This window comes from Botryllus schlosseri, chromosome 2 (assembly GCF_051294905.1).
Source record: "Botryllus schlosseri isolate E-star chromosome 2, Bs_hap1, whole genome shotgun sequence".
In the NCBI taxonomy this organism is placed as follows: Eukaryota; Metazoa; Chordata; class Ascidiacea; order Stolidobranchia; family Styelidae; genus Botryllus; species Botryllus schlosseri.
Window position 1 is genome coordinate 3,372,925 of NC_137237.1, and position 15,830 is coordinate 3,388,754.

Sequence of the window (15,830 nt, forward strand, 5' to 3'; positions counted from 1 at the left end):
TCATCTGACATATCAAATGTATGCACTATGCAGCTACCTAGACGGAAAGATCTCTATAAAGAGAATGCCCGAAAATTCGTAGGCCCCTAATGGATTCTGTGGTCCCAGTTCTACCGTTACAAGACAAAGGCTGGTGTGTGCTCGCTTCTACCGAAGCGCCCAGAAAGTACCAACAGCGCAACTCGGCAACATTTCTCTGCGAAGCGATCGCACTTCGAAACACAAGCTCATTACCCATTGCCGCGACGCCAGTTGAGCATTCTCACTCTCGCCGCTCCTGTAATTCCTGTGCTACGCTCTCGTTAGGTCAGACAGCATTGTTGCGCAACAATGCCTATCTCCTTAACGATGAGAAATTTGAGGCCGATTGTGGGGGTTCCGGGGCCATGAGCGGAATAAAATTTATATTTTCGTAATCAGTATAGCGGAAGCTTTCTATTGATACCCGCGGCCGTTTTATCAAATTTAAAGCTCGGCCAGCCGGTCAAAATTTATCGTCAAATTGCCTTTAGCCAAATGGAAGTGTGACGTAGACCAAATTAACCAAGCCATGAGATTTGCTTATGTCCACACCATATAGGACACTGCTTTCATAAAGTATCTTCAGATGGTGCTATATCTTTGATCATCAGCTACATGAGAGGGTCTTTTACGCACAAAAGTGAATAAGTATAAATCTGCCTCTTCAGTATGACCTTATTACTGTTCACTGTCTGTAGTCGCTAACTGCACCAAAGATGATTAGAGTTAACGGTTACGTCCTTCCTCAATTTTTGTGCCTCCACAACTTACCCACTTTCACCTATAGATGCACTCGCATTTATTATCACCCATGCCAATGAAAAGACAATCCGTATAGGCGTCCTGTATTGCACCAGAGGCAACACCTTGATATGGAATATCCGACGAGGGTCATATGGCGCGGTACGCTTGGAAACATAGCAAGAACAACGTTCGGGACACCATATTAATATCTACTTCCAAGATGACAATGTCACATATCAACTGCTAAAAAGCATCGACAAAGATCACAAAGTGGCGGGAAAATGGTATTCGATAATAGGATGAAGTCACGGTAGCATCCAGACGTAACAAGACCGAGTGTTGATTCGAGCGCCCTCGATCCTTGAGCGCTACGCTGCGTGATTCAGAAGTAGCTTTCCAACATCTATTTTATTCATTCTTGCATTCTATAGCGGTTTGAAGAATTGAATCTTAAATATGTGCTGTTCTTGAAACGATTGCTAAGACTTATGATGCGAGGCTCTTGGCTCCATCGAGAACTAAACACTGTCCAGTCGTCCAAGCAGATCGGTCTGATGCCATGAACAAAATGGCGTTGGCGCATTCGTCCACCTTTCCAATTCTACCTAGAGGTATACCAGCGGCTACATTCTCGTAAAATTGGTCCAGTTGTTCCGATGTCTCGAACCGATCCCTTCAAATAACATGAATTGAATGCAATATCGCGATACACAGACGGAGACGGTTAGTAATGACGTAGTTATAATTTTCAAAGTAGTCAAGTGGGAGCTGCCTATTTGCACAACACTTACTCGGGTGGATATGTTTCCGACTATACTTCCAATTCTGCTCAAAAGTTTTTGAATCAAACTACCGTAGTAAATTTTGTACACGTTCGATTTTGTAAACAGAAAATAGATTTACAATGGGTCATGTAGAACTTTGCGGGACCAATTCTAATTCTGCTCGGAGCTGGTCAGTGGTCAGTAGCGAAGTGCTTCACTTTTTTCGGAGACCCCAAGTATACTTCATCTGCTTTCAATAATTACTCAAGCGGTTATGTTTTAGACTATTGCCACTGCTACTTGAACAGTTTTTAGGCAAAACTAATGCCTAAAATTTGGATTTTAAAACGGATAAATAACTTTTGGATTAGTTTGCATCACTTTTACGGTCGGAATTGTCGTACGAACATGACGGTTACTAAATATATTTTCGAAGACGGTACGTATTTGTAGTGCCAGCCGTTTTATATTAGTCGAGAAGATGATCTTTCAATTTCGAAAGTAGCAACATTCGATTAACTGCTAGCAGCATTGGACACTGGTCACTTGAGACCTTTCATTTTCGACTTCATCTTGAAGTAGTTTTCCCATGGAAATTGCTACGTCTACTTGTTATCGTTACTTCTTCTACTTCAAAACAACACTTGACTACTTCGATCATCTTCAAAAATACTTCAGTACTAGGGCTGATTACGTAGACCGCCTCTCTACACAGAAAGTACTTTCTCGTCGTATTACGTACCTGGCTACACCGGTATATACTGCGTAAGGACACACAGCGTTCACGCGAACTCCTTTTGGGGCGTAGTCTAAAGCTGTCGTCCTTGTGAACTGATTGACCGCAGCCTTGGTCATGCAGTAGAACAAGTAGTTTGTGACCTGTTTCTCGGCGCAGTAGCTCGATATGTTAACCACATTCCCATTCGTTTTCAACAGGTAAGGCATTGCTTGCTGAGTTATTCGTACCATGGACTTAACATTGACTTGGAAGAGACGGTCGAAATCGTCCATTTTACCATTCTCGAGAGTACCGGTAATATTGAGCCCTGCGTTATTGACAAGAATATCGATTCTCGGGAACCTTGAGACGGTCATTTCGATCACAGATTCGACCTCCTGCATGTTCTCGAACTCTGCCTTCACAGTCAATACATCTTTGGCCCCTTTACTTTTGCACAGTGCTGCAACGGCATTAAGATTTTCGAGGTTTCGTCCTGTGATAGTGAGAAAGCAACCGTGCTCCGCGAACGCTAAAGCAGCCGCTCGTCCAATGCCACTTGAGGCACCCGTAATTACTACGACTTTGTCGGAGAATTCCATCGCTGTCATGTAAATCTAACACTGGAACTGGATAGATGTTCGAAACAAAATAAGTCAAAACCTACTTACGTATGCTAATGCTGAAGTGCACCGGTGGAAAATATCCGGGTGAGTGGTGGGGTTTTAATGATTCTGATGATGTCGTACCGCGACAAGCACAATATCCGAGGAAAGAGATTCAATAGTGGTATCTATCTATCGATTTACCCGCTCACCAAAATGTCATGTATTAGCTCTAGCTCGAAACGTTACCGTCCGCACTTATTGTAAATAGCACATACCACCATATATTCACGGTTTACGTGGTATGTCAAACGAATAATATTAATTTCAGTCGATATTACATCAGACATCATATGTAAGGCCCTGCTAATCGTCAGGCGAAAGTAAAAAATTATATACAAGACTTCGTTAGACATCGTGTAAGACCTGTGGCTGGGTGGCATTCATATTTACTAATATAATCAGCAATACTCATACAACTCAATTCATATTTCCTCCATCTTTCGAACTGCTTTCGCATAAAATAACTGACAATATTTACTCTTCTACAGCCAACGTGTACAACACAGCACAAGTATCAGAATCTCAGTGGAAGGTATTATGTAAAACCTGCCTGCAAAGCAAATTGTGATTGCGATACGGTTAAATGATTCCGTTTCAGTTACAGGGTTCTAGTTGAGATTCATAACGTATGTATTTCTCCCTGCATTTTTTCTCCAGCAGCGTGACGAACATCCTATTCAATTCAATTTCTTGCTAAAATTTTATCTTTTCAATACACCACAAGACTGCGATACAATAAAAGATAGGAAGGTGTCGAAACGACTTGGAGTAGTCTTCGAAATCAGACACCCACCTGGCCTAGGTGATGTAAAGAAGGAGGCATGTACAAGTTGTGCAGTATGTACTGTACACTGAATGAAAAGTAACAAGATAATATAAAAGGACAGGTGGCAAAAAAAGATGGCATGTGTCGGAAGGTGAGATTGATATATCAGGTCGTGACTCGCGGTTCGGTAAACTAAACGGCTAACTAGTATTCAGTCAGACATTGTTTGTATTTCGACTTGAATGTGAACTGAACATGCTCGATGAATGTCGGATAGCCGGCGAGATACTGCTGCACAAATCAAGTCCGGCGATGATCATTTTTTCTGCCATATGGTAGTTGGACGACGTGGACGCGCGTGTGTCGTACTTATGAACTTATCCACATATACGGTTGCATTTAAAACAAACGTTCACAATCCACTATGACGTCACAATTGAATATACGTGACGTCATGGCTTATAAAAAATTACAAATATGTTTTAAACAAGGGCGTTGTTTTAAACATGTTTGTTTTGAATTTATTTTTGTTTTAAACACAACCCTATGTACAGTAGGGCTCTTCAAAAATGACTTTTTTTCTCAAATCGTACTGGCTACTTGATAAAATTGTTAGGTTACCTAATTTAAGCCTTCACAACAAGTTTGGTTCAATTCCAACCAGTAGCCTCATTGCTACAGGAGAAGAGCAGAGTAGTATTTACAAAGGCCAAGGTTAGGGTTAATAGCTGATTTATATTTGATCGTACCTTTGACAAAACAACTTTAGAGTGCTACCAGTCCGTGTTTACTGTCCGTGTTTGGTTGTCGACCTGACGATGTTTTTCTTTTGACGTGAAATCAAAAGTAACGTCTGGTCAGTCAACTAACCAAAAATATCCGAAGCGATGTTGCAACTATCCAAATATATTCGAAACAAAATCTGCAATAGAATCCGACTCCGATACGACTGTCTCAAAACTGTGCAAAATCCGGTCCGATGCCAAACAGTGAAAAGTCTGGTCTCATCGCTGGTGATTTCTGCTGTTTTCTGTCGGACACCAGTTCTGAAATGGGGGCTTCGCCCTGGAAAGTGTCATTGTCTTGTCTAGTTGAAACGCAACAGCCTGATAGCGATTGCGAAATTACAAAGGAGCTTTCAGATAGACGGGATTTCGATTTCGAACCTTCATACGCCACTGCACAAGACGTACCGCTATAACAGTCGCAATTCGACTGCTGATCAGGCCTACTAACCTGCAACCAATGTTGACCAAGGCGGGTGTTTCATCACAAATCATATGTATGAGTTGGGTAGATGTGTTTTGACCTCCGGGGGTCCCGTCAGACTGACTCAGGTTACCCACTCAGACAGGGGTGTAAAACATACGGCCCGTCAGACGATTTCATCCGGCCCACGAAGCAATTCTGAGTAGATTGGAAGATATTTGTGTTATCCAGCACGGTTCTAACAAATGTTTCAGTTTTTAGTAAGAAATACTTCCAATAAATAATCCTTCGAGGCCACAAATGTTGAATTATGTTCATAGGCCGCATTATATCCATTCGACAGCGGTAATATGGTTTCTAGGGTTGCATTTCAAACAAACGGTGGTTTAAATCACTTTGTTTAAAACATGTTTTAAACAGTGTTTAAAAAAGCCTTTAAAAAATGTGTTTTTATAAGTTGTAAAATGATGCCATAATTGTGTAAATACTTTACAAAAAACACGTTGTATGAGCCTACGGACAATTACCACCCGATGTAGCGGACGTATATCGATACGGGATGGTTGGAACACTCAAAATAGTCAGTTTAACAGCAATACTGCCGTGTCTGACCTGCCGGGATTGTGTTTGACAACCATGCTATAGGCTACTGTTAGGTCGGTACTGCTATCTGGTTGTGTGTTTTAATCAGGTCCGAAACAACATTTTTCAGCCCCCTTCTGCTCAAAAAGCACTGATCTTGGCTCCACCATAGGGTAATCGATGTAACTTCTTGGGCACTTACTATATGCATTTTGTTGTTAAATTTTATGAATAAATTTTGTCAATTATATTGATTTTTCCATATATTAGGCTACTATAGATTCACCAGCAGGTTGCACATCTGGTGATTTCCTACCTTTTATGGTCGCGACCTCAAAACTTGAAAAGCTGATTACTAAAAAAAGTCAGCTTGCCCAAACTAATTCACGGCCTAGGAAGCTGATTACGTCCAACATCATCGCGATCCCCAGATAAGGCGGACGACCCAAAGATTTGGAACCACTGTCTGTGACAGAAGCATCCAATCGGCCTAACCAACTCTAGGAATATACCGTTAGCTTATAATTGCGATTACAATTAGACTTACTTCAGTAAATGATGGTTATTTATATTTATTTTTTATTGCATTTTTGCGATGGCGGTGCCTGTTGCCCATACTAATATCAATAGACGTAGCACTACCTCGCGCGCAGCGCGAAGAAAAATTTCGAATAGCCTAAACCTACTTGAAAATAATATTGCTTATGTTAATTTACGAAAAGCTTTTGAGCCTACTTCATGCCTTCAAAATTCCGGACATTTAGGCATATTTTAGAATTTCCTCCCGGACGCAGTTTTTTCAGTGAAATTCCGGACATGACCGGGTAATTCCGGACGTATGGCAACCCTGTTATATGCAGGCTACATTGAGAACAAAATAGTCACAAAATTATGATTCAAATATAAGTTGTCGCACGGCTGTATCGGTTTTGACTCGAAAGGTCCGCGGCCTCCACATGAACCCGAATCGCGAATTATTACTGATGAACCTATAATTACAACGTGCGCGTATATTAGAGTTAATCTCTATTGTATTTCTCACAGCGCATATACCCAACCCAGGGCAGCGCCAGATTACAACTAAAACAAAAGGATCATAGACATATGACAGCGTACATCAGGGGTGGGCAAACTACGGCCCGCGGGCCGCATGCGGCCCGCGACACCGTTCTGTGCGGCCCGCGAGAGTCTAAAGAAACTTTTTTTAAATATTGATAAAATACATACTCAATATCGAATTAATGTAGGGACTTGATAAAACTTTTTCTTAATATATTTCACCATGATAATCTTAAGACAATGGTTCCCAAACTGGGACGCAGGCCTCCTTGCGGGTGTGAAGGCATCTGAAGGGGGTGCGAAGTTGAGCTCAACTGTAAAAAATTTTCGCGCTCCGCGCGATTGTAGTCCGCTTCATAATTGTTGCTCGGTATTTAGTCAGAATTTCATAGTTACCTGCCATCAAACTATCCGTTAGGTTTGCTAGCATCCTGGTTATGTTTTGTGACATGACGATAAGGGGCCGCGAAATGCTTCAACATCATAAGGGGGGGGGGCGTGTCTTAAAAAGTTTGAGAACCCCTATTCCAAGGTAAATACTTCGTTTAATTTCTGGCGCGACAGCCCGATCTCAAGGACCACGCAGTTTGAAAGGTTTCAACTGCTAAATATCACAGAAATCCTAAACGAGATTGACATAATTCGGACCACGAGTGGGATTTCAGATTGGCCACTCTACTTTAATAATCTCAGTTATGTGCTTATAAAAACCGATTCGCGCGTGTCTTAGGTAGATTCGTTCTCGGTATGCGTAGAATTGGGGTATTTATATTTTATCTACACATAGTAGAAGTGTGTTTGAAGCTAGCATGGTTATGATGCTGTCTGCATTTTGTGTCCTGGAACTGAACCAAAAGTGGAATTAGTAAATCTATGAACAGACCGCTGCTCACAGATTTTCCGACTTTCATCTCTATAGTTTTGACAAATTGGTTATTGAGGTCGACCAGCCGATGAAATCTCGCCACTATGTTTCTGACGCGAGTACGATACCATCAAAGCAATGTTTGGTTTGTTTTAAATAAGCACATATATCAACTCCATGTCCTCACTATATTATCAAATACCAATATTGCGTTTCGGTTTATAATCCCAATTTTATAGAGTATAGTGCGGCCCGCGAATGGATTTAGATGTTGAATGCGGCCCGCGAACTCAAAAGTTTGCCCACCCCTGGCGTACATCGTCGTTAAAGCCACTGTTTTAACGGTTTATAACTGTATTCAAGCGGCCAATCATCGTACTTTTGCTAAATCGATTGTTTGCGAATACAGGTGTTACAAGAATCCCCTGTGATCCGTAATATGATGTAGTCTACCATCACGTACACAGGCTTGATATTAAGACACGGCACAGATTTTGAGGTAACAATTTGAAATAATTTGACTGGTCCGGCCCGCGAGCGATCTGAAGGTTTGAATCCGGCCCGCGATGCAAGTTGAGTTTCCCAACCCTGCCCCAAGATCATAGTATATCCAACTAGTTTTCGTATTGTGTTGACAAGCGGATGTAATAATGTGTTATCACGCCGCTATGGCTCGAGGACTTGCGAGGATATGAAAAATGATTTCACAGTGAATACATCTCCTGATGATATTCTTGGTCCAGCAGAATGACTCACGCTTTCTTATAATTGCAGTCACCAAGCTTCTATCTATCTATCTATCTATCTATCTGTCACAGGAAAAGAGACGTTGCCAGCAGAATACAGGAGATATTGCTAGATTCACTTCAGTATGAAGAGTAGTAGTTCAAAGTTTTGGGGTGCTATGAAAGAAATACGCCCCGCGTATGTATCTAGTCGTAAGATTGCGTAAGAACGCATTGCAAATCGTGATTAATTCAATTTACTGGCATATTCAAATCATTATAAAAATGTACTCATACCTATTACCTACCGCCAACTAATATGAGGACTACAATTTACAATAGGACTTAACATTAATAGGATCCCATGTAGATGCAAATGAAATATGTCACGATAGATTATCTAGACGCGCTGTGTAACTTGAATTTCCGAGGTCTTTGCGTGCAATAATTATTATTAATCCAAATTTTCAGTAAGGGAGAATCAGGTAGGCATAGGATCGACCTTGTGAATCGATACATTTTGGTGGCAACAGTTCGGCAGATCCTGGAAATTTGTTAAAAGGGTTGGCGAGGATAAAGTAACCATCATTGTTTTCTGCACGTGCAACAGTAAAACTTTGATCAACATGGATATCACTCACTCAGTAACTGCATTGAGTGTTTTCAGTCTGATGTGGTCGGTATCACGAGTCACTGCATTCGCCGATTGCACAAATTGTTCGTTTTACGGAATGTTTATATGTAAGTGACGAGTTTATTGTTTCTTCTGCATTGGAGCAGGTTTATCCGCTTCTTTTCACTCGATAGCCCGCACAGGAATACGTAAGCAATGTCATTCCAGTTACAGGTTCAAGCCAGCATGTTGCCGGGTTTGCTCTTGCTTAAGTAATCCAACAAGACCGTGCCAGACACTGGGCAATATGGTGGCGAGTAAAGTAGTGGAATAATCCACAGCTGAAACACTAATGGGCTGCGGGTTCGAGTCCGACCGAGGTCGACTCCATAATTTCTACCCAGGTGTTGGAGGTTTATCTAGGCTCCACATCGCCCTCTCATCCGCATATATGCGGCCTAGAACTGGGCTGTGCTACAAGTCGGCAGTCACAGATTAAATCGGCCTTGTAAATGACTACAGTGGTCGACAAACACCATGAATACCACACACACACACACTCACATACACAAACCGGGCAATATCGCTGTGTCTATTCCCACTTCAATCACAACTACTTTTGACAAGAAAATCTCCGAGTTCTCATCAGACAAGGGCTGCTATTTGCTAGAGTACAATATACTTTTCGGGTGATTGATTTCAAGTGTCCGACTGTCCGTATTCATCCGCTTCTATAGAAGTAGGGGTACCATATGTCCTCTTTAGGGAGAATTTGTTCTACTTTCTTGATAAATAAAGTGTCTTTTTTAGCATTTCGTCCTATTTTTGTGTTTTCAAGGAGACTTTTAGGTGTGATAAGTGATAGAGAAGACTAGAAATAGGTAAACTATCACGGGATTCGGATAATATGTTTATATATTTCCTGTTTTTATGTCTGTTATTATAACTTTTTTTGGCTAGCCACCAAACTTGAAGCCAAGAAAAAAGGGTCCTCTTTTTGAATTCCGAAAACGTGGTAGGTCTATGTAGAGCAGACTCTCGAATAATCTTTATGAAATCAGGAAACCGGTTGGCAGCAGTCGGAACCGGATGAAAAATAAGACTTTTGTGATTGACGTAAAATTTGAATACCACCACTCCCTGTTTCACCCATAATTTAACAAAATAATGCTCAGCGTTTTGCTACGGGTTTTCACAATCTACCGATCTAAAGAAAAATTCTCGCGATCTACCACAAATGACCCGCGACCCACCGGAATGTCGTGATCGACCTTGTGAGCACCCCTGTGCTAGAATGTCTACATTTCATAAACGATTTTCTGTATGACACACCGATACCTGACCGGTTATATTTTACAGTTGAGGACGGCAAAGTCAAGAAGATATTTCAGGAAAGTATCGACGCCATCCCGGTGGGACTAGTAGGTGATTTCAACCGAACAATTAAACTTATTTCATTGCGGATTTGAATTGCACCTTTCAGCTTGCTGAAATCTAGGGTGTCGTGCTATACTTAGATCAGTGGTTCCGATCCAATGCTCCATTGAACACCAGGAATTCCCGGGCCACTTTCAGGGGTTTCCTGCGGGTCAAGACACACACTAAACTCATACCTATAACTTGTGATGATACCCTCGTCTTGGCCATCATTGATTGCAGGTAATTAGGCCGATCCTTAGTCGAATTGTGACTGTTGGTGGTGTTACGTCGCGAGCAATCTCGTATACGCAAATCGAAACCCCGCCCCTCTGAAATGTCATTTCTATCTTCAACATTTATAAGCTCATTTTTAATCAAGCAACTGGTATCACGCTGTTGCGTTTCGACCGAACAATACGCTGACACTTTCCAAGGTGAACCCTCGCATTTTTAAACTGGTATCTGAAAGGGAACAGCAGAAGTCACACTGATTTACCATAAATACTCATTATACTGTTGCCGTATAATGTGAATGAACCTTAGATCAACCATGTGACGATAATAGCAGTACACGTCTTTCACCGTAAAGGCAACATTGGGGATGGTGCTAAAGTTGTGTTGATGTTCTGTGTGAGGACTTCAGTATTTCATATCCTCATGTGTCCCCTTGCCATGCGTTCCCATGCGCATTGCTACAATCTCACTATGTTCACACGTCACCATTACTAATAGTACCCATGCTGATTGCTAAAGTGCCGCTTGCTGATATACTCCCAAACCGTTTTAGAGTTATCTGCAGCGGATGCCTGCGAAAATATAGGATGCGGTGAATATTCGATCTGCACTCCAGAACTGAGCAATATATTCAGCTGCAAATGCAATAACGGTTATTTTGTGAAAGCATCAAGAGTGAAATTTCAATGCCTAGGTAAGCATATGTAATTGTCCATAGTCTTGACAAATAGGGTTCACGAAACTCCTCGGAAATTGAGGTTCACCAAATAGACTGGTTTCTTTATAGCCTATAGAAGTGAATAATAAAGCGATATAGTACTATAGTCTTGAATGTCCTTTGTCACGTGACATAGTTAGTCCTGTAAGCGGGAATTTACCACAATAAGTGCCCTCCCCACGCGTTTCCTATTGAATTCCACCACATGTTGAAAAAGGGGCGAGAACACATTTCGCATAATCAGTATGAAGTATACGATCATGGAATAACACATTTCTTGTATATTACACGCACTAATTTCGGGTAAAGTATTCTATTCGGAGGTTTAAGTTGATTTTCACCTGAACCTAGTGCTAGATAACTTATTCGACAACTTTCTGTAAGATGATATTATATATATAGCCTAATACGACGTATATTAACACAGTATTAATCAAATCATTCGCGTTAAGAAACTTATCTTCCGACAGATATAAATGAATGCGACGGGGTCAATTCATGTCACGAACATGCAGACTGTTTCAACACAGAAGGCGGTCACAATTGCACATGTGGTGCTGGCTTTGAAGGCAACGGCACGCATTGCGATGGTATGAAACGATATGCATACCATATATTCTCTTTTAGAATTTTTTCCTCTTTTCTCGTGAAAAGTGAACTGTCCTCCTCAAAAATGCCCAAATGTCCCGTTTTCTTCACGTTTATATTTTCACCAAGAAGTTTAAGTTTCATTTACTCTCAAAAATTACTGAAACCATGATACATGCTAAATTGCTGGTCAAATGTTTTCCAACAATTTGTCCTACGAGCTCTACATTCTTGATTGTTATTTCGAACATTGTGCGACGTTTTCTGTAACATATAGGCCTTTTACATCAGATGAACTGTCGCAATATTTCTGGCGCAAGTTCGAACTTGAGATGCCTATTGGTTCGGTCGGTTTCGAGAATCTTGACGGTTGTATATGATGGAAATTAAATTCCCTGTGAAAAATCCAGGATCTTGTTTAAAATGATCATTCCTTATTGGCTAATGTCAAGAGAGCCGCAAACTGTTTGTTTGTTTGTTTTGTGATATTCATGGTGTTTGTCGACTACCATGGTCATGTACACCAGGCCGATATACTTCATTATTTTCCGCAACTGCCGACTTATAGCACGGCCCACCTCTAGGCCTTTTGTAAGACACCACTTACGCGGATAAGGTGGCGAGGAGGAGCCTAGGTAAACCTCCGACACTTAGGTATCGGAATTCTGAAGTCGACCTCGGTCGGACTCGAACCCGCACCCATTGGTGTTGCAGCCGCGGATTATACCACTGCGATATCTCGCCACAGCCGCAAACTGTGCCTGGGCTGAATCTGAAAAATGAATTTTATTTGTAGTTGTTTTGTCTGTTCTTATAACTTTTGCTTTCCTTCGTTTTTGTACCTTTTGCTCGCAACTACCAAGGAAATATAAACCATCGTCAAACTCAAACTAAACAGTTCTACTTTTGTTTCACTTGACAGCAAAAAATGTCCTCTTTACGGACGCTATAAATACGGTGAGCCTAATGAAACAAACTTATAGTACTGGAAGTGGCAATCTAGCATTTACTATATGTGCACCAACTCCCATTACTTATTGCTAAGAAAAACAAGAGTTGAAAAGGAAATAGTATTTCCTACTTTTGACCATTTTCGGTAATTTTGGATCTTTATGTCGGCACTTAAACTATAGGCCTACTGCATTTACAATTCCCAATCTCAATGTTATTTTCTAGACATTGATGAATGCGCGAACGATCTGATTTGTCATGTATTCGCAATCTGTGACAATACCATAGGGAGTTATGAATGTACCTGTTCCTTTATGACGACTGGTGACGGGAAGTACTGTCGAGGTGAGCCGATGAATCATCCATTCCATCCCGGTTGTGACTGCGTACTGCTTTCTATGCATTGGCATAGCTCTACGCGCATTTTCTGAATTGTTGCGTGAAATTAATAACTTTGGGGATCATTCATGCGTTCAAATTACATGCTGGAGCTAAGTGATATAATGGTTCTAGGCCTCGTATAATATTATGATTTATGCATTTCAGATTTCCTGCCATGGGAAGGTATTCAAGGTGAACATGTGATGAGGCAATTTCGGAAATTGGATTTTTATGCTATTCGATTTTTATGCGTTGATTGGTATATACAATATATCTTTAAACATAGTATTGCAGCAAACGAGCCCCAAAATCATATTTCATCAACACAGTATGAACATTGAGCATTGAGTAACTCAATATATTCATATTTACCGCCACCGTGCGATATTATGGCACTGCATACTTTTTGACTTTGGAGTATAGTTCCTGTTGTGGTTCCAAATTTAGAAAGGTGAGTGGTTCTAGTTCTAGTTCTATTTCGAGCTGCTAGTTTTGAAAAGTGATTGGTTCTAGTTCTAGTTCTAGTTGCAACTTTTAAAAAGTGAGTTGTTCCAGGTCTAGTTTTAGTTTCTACTTTTGAACGTTGAACAGCTCTAGTTCCGGTTCCAGTTCTGGTTCCAACTTTTGAAAAATGAGTAGGCCTAGTTCTAGTTCTAGTTGATAGTTTTGAAAACTGAGTCGTTCTAGTTCTAGTTTTGGTTGCAAATTTTGAAAATTCCTTAATTCGCACAAGTCTGCTGTAGTGTCGTGGTCATAATGTATTATCACAGTTTAATGCCTCTGCCGATTCTACAGAGAATACCACGAAAGTAATGCAATTGGAGATCTGTGCGGAAACGAGCCTGATAGTAAAGATTCAAAAGACCTTCACCGTAACGTCGTCACTGTACGATCTTGTTATCGAAGTAGGTTAATTCCTATAGCTATTCAATAATACATTTTGACTCACATATTAGATATGCATGCATAGGGTCAGAGTTTTATATTCTAACCGGACAGGAGTCCGGCAATTATCGTAGCCATGAAGGATGCCGAATTGCTGGCTCAAAAAAGGTTTTCCAACAAATGGCCTGCCGGCCTTGATTGTTATTGCGAACATCGTTCGACGTTCTCTGCTCTGTAGCATCTGGATCTTTTTCACATGCGAGGATCTGTCGCAATTTTTCTAGAGGAAGTTCGAACTCAACATACCTATTAGATGAATCAGTTTCGAGCATTTGGACGGTTGCACATAATTTCAATGATATTTTTTATTCAAACAAGTTCACTAAATCCTTAAAAATGATCATTTCTTATTAGCAAAGTATTCATGAGCTGAATGCGATTACTAATTTTTGTTTATGAAACTTCTGATTTGCCTTGTTTTTGTAAATTTTTCCTGCAACTAATAAGGAAATGTGAAATGTCATCAAACTCAATCGTAACAATTTTACTTTCGTTTTACTTGCCGGAAAATGACGTCCTCTTTTAGGGTGCTGAAAATATGGTAGGCCTAACAAACTCGAGCAACTGATAAATCGTCAATTACAGTCGTCTTCAACTATGTGGGTTATTCCCATCCAGATTTTTCTCTCCCAGGATACTATGAACAACGTCACATACACCACGAGCGTACGCATCCACTTTCCCAACGACCCCGACATCGGCTCTGAAGTCGAGTTCGAAAAAGTTAACGTGTGTTTGCTGACGTTCGTTCTGCGGGTTTCCAGCGAGTTGGCGGTATCTGCGCGCGTGATCGCAGGCAGACTGGACGACACCCGACTTTCGATCGCTACCAACGTAGAACACCGGTATAACGCGCATACTATTCGATTCCTTTTTCTTGACATCGCCGGTTGATTTATTAGTGGTAGCAATATAGTATCCTTTAAACGTTTAGGTCTGTTTTTCTGAGATTTCATGCGGAAATGTGATGTCCTTGGCCTACACGTGGACCGGACAGCTAGAAAAATTCTAGTCGTCCAATTAGACCAATTAGACTTTATTAGAGTGAAGTGCCGGTAATAGAATATATACAATGTTTCCATGCTCTAACATTGATTTTAATCTAATTTCTGGATTTCTAGAAAAAGTTACATGAGAGCTGTATAGTAGGGATGGTGTGAACCTCTGAAAGGTTCAGGTTCGTGTGAACGCGAACCTTTTTGAAAGGTTCTGTGTGAACGCGAACGTGAACCTCATGACGTCACGTGACGTCACATTGCTAATTACAACCCAACATTTCAGCGAAGTGATAGTCTATATTATTCTACATGATACCTAGCGATAACTCGGCCACATAATGCCACAATGCTGAAGTACCTATTACCGTTTTAAACGTCGCCAAATATATCGACTGGGGCAATCAAATGATATAATAATCCCATAAAATCAATCTCTTTCGTCGCTTTGCCAACGATTTCGACGAGGAGTTGCAAGGGAATATAAGCTTAACGGTCTAGGCCAGACCGGACAATGCATTCGGCGTCTGAGTATTGCGACGTTGATATTGAGCAGAGTGTAAAACGAGTTTCTATACTTACTACCGATATTACCCCATTAACAAGTTATACAGCTGTAGCATACCAACATCCCAATAGCGTGGATTTTGTTGTTATGATACAATAAACATATGAAGTCAAGATTGACACCGTACACCTGCAAGATATTTTCCATCAGACAACGATATCAATTCCATTGATTGGTTTAATAAGCATCATTCGCTGACTACATGTAGTGTATTTCACCCTTGATGTTGTGTCATTGCGAGTCAAGCTCACAGCAGAGAGCCACTAAATATTCACAAATGGAAAGCTGGATATTTCG

The 15,830-nt window shown here is 40.9% G+C and overlaps 2 protein-coding genes across 2 annotated transcripts; one reads left to right on the forward strand and one right to left on the reverse strand.

Moving 5' to 3' along the window:
• Window positions 1-805: 805 nt before the first annotated feature.
• LOC145433032 (putative oxidoreductase TM_0325) lies at window positions 806-3,197 on the reverse strand. The gene is made up of 2 exons (XM_080309914.1): window positions 2,272-3,197; window positions 806-1,438 (listed from the first exon to the last, which is right to left on the reverse strand). The coding sequence occupies exons 1-2, from the start codon at window positions 2,856-2,858 to the stop codon at window positions 1,252-1,254; spliced, it is 774 nt and encodes a 257-aa protein (XP_080166040.1). The 5' UTR covers window positions 2,859-3,197; the 3' UTR covers window positions 806-1,251.
• A 5,396-nt stretch (window positions 3,198-8,593) lies between these two features.
• LOC145433037 (uncharacterized) lies at window positions 8,594-15,294 on the forward strand. Its single transcript, XM_080309935.1, has 8 exons — window positions 8,594-8,862; window positions 10,094-10,159; window positions 10,941-11,081; window positions 11,576-11,695; window positions 12,870-12,989; window positions 13,191-13,217; window positions 13,821-13,930; window positions 14,604-15,294. The coding sequence occupies exons 1-8, from the start codon at window positions 8,748-8,750 to the stop codon at window positions 14,862-14,864; spliced, it is 960 nt and encodes a 319-aa protein (XP_080166061.1). The 5' UTR covers window positions 8,594-8,747; the 3' UTR covers window positions 14,865-15,294.
• The last annotated feature ends 536 nt before the right edge of the window (window positions 15,295-15,830 follow it).